Consider the following 5,922-nt stretch of genomic DNA (forward strand, 5'->3'; position numbering starts at 1 on the left):
CGATAAGAAAATTGAGTAATCCACCCCAAACGGTTAAGTCGTTAATTATAAAATTTCAATCCATTCACCATTTATTACTCTGATAATCCGATACCAATAAACCAATAAGTTATCGGTTTGGTTCGGTTAACGTTTACGGTACGATTTTGAACAGCCCTAACAACAATACTTATTTAACCTAATGTAATAGTAGCTAATTCGTTAAAGTTGTGAAGATTCACAAGTAGATGAATAAAAATACATATTTCAATTATTTGAAGATTAAATAAATGTGCTTAGCCGGATGTTATAAAGACCACATTAGAATTAGTTAATATTTTAGGGACTAAAGTGCAAATTTCCCTTAAAATTGATGATAAATTTTCCTTAAATTTACAATTTACAAATATAAAAAATAGACCCTCCTATAACCACCCCTATCCGTTAAAATCCAACTCTTTTTGTTGGACAGTGAACACAATCTTCAAGTCCTCCTTATCAACAATGGCGTCTCTCATCTCCACTGCAATTCTCCCCCACATTTCTTCCTCATTCAAGGTACAATCTTTTTATCTCATTCTTTTAACAATTTTCCATTAAAATTTTCCATTTTTTTAATCCCATCAATTGTTTTCAGGGTAATTCAAGAAACTTGACGTCAAGTTCAAATCTTTTTCCTTCAATTAAACTCAGTAACCAGAAAACTACCCCAAGAACAAGAACCCCATTTCTTATTTTCAATAAAGTTGCAAGCTTTGATGTTTCTGTTGCTGATTCAGCAAATTCAGGGAGTGTTAGATTTAGGCTTAATAACTTGGGCCCACAACCAGGGGCAACAAAGAATAGGAAGAGAAAAGGTAGAGGGCATGCAGCTGGACAAGGAGGTAGTTGTGGTTTTGGGATGAGAGGTCAAAAATCAAGGTCTGGACCTGGTGTTAGAAAGGGTTTTGAAGGAGGTCAAATGCCGCTTTATAGGAGACTTCCTAAGTTGAGAGGAATTGCTGGAGGTAATTCGTTTTAACATTGCTTGTCAACATAATTATGTAATTTTAGTTTGTTTGGATTTGGTTAGAAAATATACATAACTTCTAATAATTTTTAGTTGTATTTGTATAATAATGGAATGAGGTGAGTTAAAATGGAGTAACGTGGTCTGTGAGGATTCATATAGCCGACCCCAACTTGTTCGGCATTGAGGCGTAGTTGATGTTTGTTTGGATTTACCTTTTCTGTATTGGTTGTTTGTTTATGTGTCCTTTTGCAGTGTTATAATGTTGCATAGAAGAGTTCATGGATGTGTGTATTTAGCTTGTGGAATTTGTAGCTTTAGTTTGATCATGTGCTTCAACATAATTATGTAATCTTTTTGTTTGTTTGGATTCATTTAGAAAATATACAGAACATCTAAGTAGTACTTTTTGTTTGTATTTGCATAATAATGGAATGAGGTGAGTTTAAATGGAGTAATGTTGTATGTGAGGATTTATATAGCCGACCCCAACTTATTTTGGGACTGAAGCGTAATTGTTGTTTCTTTGGATTTACATTTTTCCTGTGTTTGTTGTTTGTTTCTGTGTACTTCTGCATTGTTATAATTTTGCAGTGATAAGTTTGTGGATAAGTTGCATTTAGCTTGTTGTTGAATTTATAGCTTTAGCTTGGCTATGTGCTTCTTTCTTTACAAACATTTTATAAACAGTTATGTGTCACTACAGTGTCAAATTTGCATAGGATGGTAAAAACTATTATCAGATTAGGGTGACTTGCCATTACTAAGGGATTTTCAAAATATACTGATGATTAGTACAAAGAAACTTATTCACAATGATTACATACTGCACTAGGAAAAAGAGCAACCCACAATTAGGTGATGTCAAGACAGAATTTCTTGAAATCTGCCTTTCTCATTTGCTATATTCTGAATTCCTCGTCCTTTTTGTCTTCCGCAAAAAATTTATGACCATTATCACCTTACTAAAACTCAAAAGGAAAGCCTGCCAACCAGCTGAAAGCTCTGCAGAAAAGTTTCTTATTGCTGAATTGATAGCATTCTAAGAACTCTTACTCAAACAACGGCTTCTTTTGCTATACTAAACAGAATCAATTGATATAGAACATGTCCCTTCTTGACCTTCCCATAACTGGGAACTTATCTATAAAAAATATTACAAAGTTCATACTAAGGTGGTAAGGAGGAATCCGGATCAAAGGGTTTCACTTTCTTTGATTTGAACTGAATCTGAGAGCCTTGACCTTCTAGTCTCAGTGTAGGTACCACTTGAGTAATCTTCACTTCCCTTAGCTATAAGGTTCGATTGCAAGAAGCATGAACCAGGTCCAGGATTTGGACTATGAAATGCTGCTATTTTATCTGATGCAGTTAACATTTTTTTCTCTGAAAAATAAATTATTGCTCATAGAAAGTGATGAAGGAAGAGGGGGGGGGGGGGGGGATTATAAATCATTCTTTGGCCAAAATTTTCTCTTGTCACAAGACATGCTAAAGCAAGTCCATTTCTACTAAACGTAGGTTTTGCAACTAAAACTAAGTTGGTGCTCTATAATATGTTGGCATTTAGAAGATAATCTCTATAGCTCTCAACCTACTTTGATGGCCTTGTATATGGTGGTTTGCTGGATATGAGATCCTCGGAGTACATTGGACCAAGGTATTTTGGTCAATATGTCAAGTTGCTGGGTATGACTGTGTGGCTTTATAACTGGCTTTCACTTCAACACATAACTTATACATTTTTGCGTTATGTTTGGCTGAGGTATAATTATCATGCTTAGAGTTGCATGATAAAGAAAACGTTTCTAATTTTCTTATTCTTTTTTAACTTATTAGACCTTGAAATGTCTAATTTCTCATATCATTGACTTCTTTAGTGATTTAACTTACTAACTGAAGTAACTAATAGTGCTCTCTACAAAACCTCCAATCTCGTCTTTTATTTGTTTCATGAGGTGATTAATTCATTTAGTTAAGGATGTCTCGTCGAGTTACGCTCTTCTGTCAAAATCAATAATCAGCACTAGATATTTGCAACCTTTGCCTCCCGTTTCTCTTTTGTATGATAAGCCAACTAAAGTAAACATCACAATGATATTAGAATATTAACAATGTCGAATCTTAAGTTAATCCACTTCATGGACATCTCTAATCTCTAGAGTCATTTTCTTTCTATATCTCTTTAAGACATTATTTTGTAACTAGTACATGACATAAGTGGGAAGAGTAAGGGGAATGGGAAGTCAATAATTACTTTATCTAGGAACTTCTCCCTTCAATGTCATTGGTATTTAGAGGGCACTTCCTCCTTTTAATCCTATTACCGTCAAACCTCTTTATAATAGCCTCGTTTGTTCCAGATATTATTGGATGTTATAGCGAATTGCTACTATAGAAAGCATATATTATAACAGAACATGAAATTTGGTTCCGAAAAAACTTGGCTTTTATAGTGAAGTATTGTTATATAAGGATGATGTTATAGAGAGGTCTGACTGTACAGGTCTTTAAAAGAGTTAAAGTAGAGGGGCGCAAACCTTATTGGTTATTATCTTATTTCACAAGATTGATATGCCCTACTAGTATTACACCGACTAAATAGATTCACAGAATTTTCTGGTTCTCCTTTAATGAAAACTTGTAATTTTTTGGGTACCTTCTTGGTATTCCTTTAACAAAACCTTTACCTTATTAAAAAAAAGAATTCGCAGAAATTTCTGAAGGTACATTATGTCATATAAGCAGAAAGAGCTCTTAAGTTAGCTTCATTCATGGTTCTAGAGCTGGAGCATTTAGCTTGCTGATTAGTCAGTTTCTCATTAGCCTTTTCAATCACTTTTAGCCCAAAACTATGCAAGCTTTTACTTGCCATTTGCTGTAATGGTGGATTCAGTACAAGACTTCTAGTACTGACGAGCTCCATAGACTTCTGTTGCTAGTGATATTTTTCCACTCAGGGATGACATCCCTTTGGTACCTTTTTAAAACTATTTTTTGCTGCTTAGATATTAGAAAAGGTTTTGGTAAGAAGTATGAACTTGAGAGCTTGTCCACCTATCCGATGAAAACAAAAAGTTCTTATTCTGCTGTCACTGGTGATACTTTGATAAAGAGTTCTTCCCCTGTTTCACATTTCAGTTGATCGTGCTAACATATGCATGTTTGTAAGCATATTGAGTTCGTTATATCTGAGATCATTGGTTTACGCTGTGTAGAGCGTCAGATTTATGGAGTATAGTGTTGTCTGGTTATGTATGTGTAAATCATGCCAAAAACCGGCTAACGTGTGCATTTGAATTTTGTAAAGGCATGTCTGCTGGACTTCCGAAATATGTACCGGTGAACTTGAAAGACATAGAAGAGGCAGGATTTCAAGAAGGGGAAGAGGTGTCGCTTGAGTCCCTCAAGCAGAAGGGTCTAATAAATCCTTCAGGGAGAGAAAGAAGACTTCCACTAAAGGTACACAATAACATTTACTTTTGTCGCATGTTGGTTCCCCGTATTTTGTTCAGTGCATTCTGCTTTGCCTGTATCTTCACCTTAGTACTGCAACAACAACAACAACAACAAACCCAATGTAATCCCATAAGTGGGGTCTGGAGAGGGTAGTATTTACTCAGACCCTACCCCTACCTTATCAAGGTAGAGAGGCTGTTTCCTATTGATCCTCGGCTCTGTCTTCACCTTAGTGCTAGCAACTATAAAGTAGGAACGTAACATCTTCTTCTGTGCAATCTAATTATATAATATTGTGTTCCTCGCTTCCCCTATCTTCATAATTCTCTGTGTAGTTTCTGCACGTCTAATGACATTATAGTGCCATCTGTATTAACTTAAGAGTAATGTCTCCGACGTATCTCCATTTTCAGATCTTAGGTGATGGTGAACTAAGCGTGAAGCTCAACTTTAAGGCGCGCGCCTTTTCAACATCAGCAAAGGAAAAACTAGAGGCTGCTGGTTGTTCATTGACCGTTCTACCGGGCAGAAAGAAGTGGGTAAAACCATCAGTTGCTAAAAACCTTGCTAGAGCTGATGAATATTTTGCCAAGAAAAGAGCTGCTGCTGCATCTGAAGCAGCTGACCCTTCTTCTGCTTAAGCCAAAATTTATGATAGCCACAAAATTCTTTTTATGTTGTCACTCCAGAAAGGATGTAAAGCAACATTCAAATAGTTTTGGATTCTTTTCCCTTTAATGCTTCCAAAGTATATTTCTATTTTTCTGTGTGTCTTCCCTGTACCAGTAGGATTAGTAGTTAGCCTTGTATTCTATTATTGGTAAATTTATTACGTGTTGTTCATTACGCTTGTTTCTTAATATCTTGTTGTTGTTACTGCTGGTTGCTACTCCTTTCTCTTCATCTTTTCTTAAGCCGGGGTTTGAAAACAACCTCTTTACCTTCAAGGTAGGTGTAAGGTCTGCGTACACACTACCCTCCGCAGACCTCACTTGTGGGAATATACTAGGTTTGGTGTTGTTGTTTTCTTTTATTCCGGTACACGCACCCAAATGTGTGGCCTAGTAGTCAATGAAGTGATTGTGCACCTTAGAGACCAGGGTTTAAATCACGACATCGACACAAAATTACTACTCTCTCCGTTTCAAATTAGATGAGATACTTTCCTTTTTAGTCTGTTCCTAAATGACACATTTGTAAATTTGGAAATAATACAACTTTAAACTCTTTATTTTACTCATTTTACCCTTAATGAAAAGCTTTTATAATCATACAAGTGTCATGGTTCCGCAAAGCTTTTACCCCTTAAGCTTTTAAGACCACAAATTTCAAAAGTCTTCTTCTTTTTTCTTAAACTCCGTGCCGAGTGAAACTACCTCATCTAAATTGAAATTGAGGGAGTAGGTAATTTCTTCGTGTATGTTTAAGTCTTAGCGGACAAAGTTACTCGATACATATACTGGTGGAGATAGTAG

The 5,922-nt window shown here is 35.7% G+C and overlaps 1 protein-coding gene across 1 annotated transcript; it reads left to right on the top strand.

Annotated features, from left to right (window-relative positions):
- Positions 1–380: 380 nt before the first annotated feature.
- Positions 381–5,304, top strand: LOC107768370 (large ribosomal subunit protein uL15c-like). Its single transcript, XM_016587492.2, has 4 exons — positions 381–537; positions 617–986; positions 4,299–4,450; positions 4,861–5,304. Exons 1-4 carry the CDS (start codon positions 484–486, stop codon positions 5,086–5,088), a joined length of 804 nt encoding a protein of 267 aa, XP_016442978.1. The 5' UTR covers positions 381–483; the 3' UTR covers positions 5,089–5,304.
- The last annotated feature ends 618 nt before the right edge of the window (positions 5,305–5,922 follow it).

The sequence above is a fragment of the Nicotiana tabacum genome, chromosome 20 (assembly GCF_000715075.1).
Source record: "Nicotiana tabacum cultivar K326 chromosome 20, ASM71507v2, whole genome shotgun sequence".
Taxonomy (NCBI): domain Eukaryota; kingdom Viridiplantae; phylum Streptophyta; class Magnoliopsida; order Solanales; family Solanaceae; genus Nicotiana; species Nicotiana tabacum.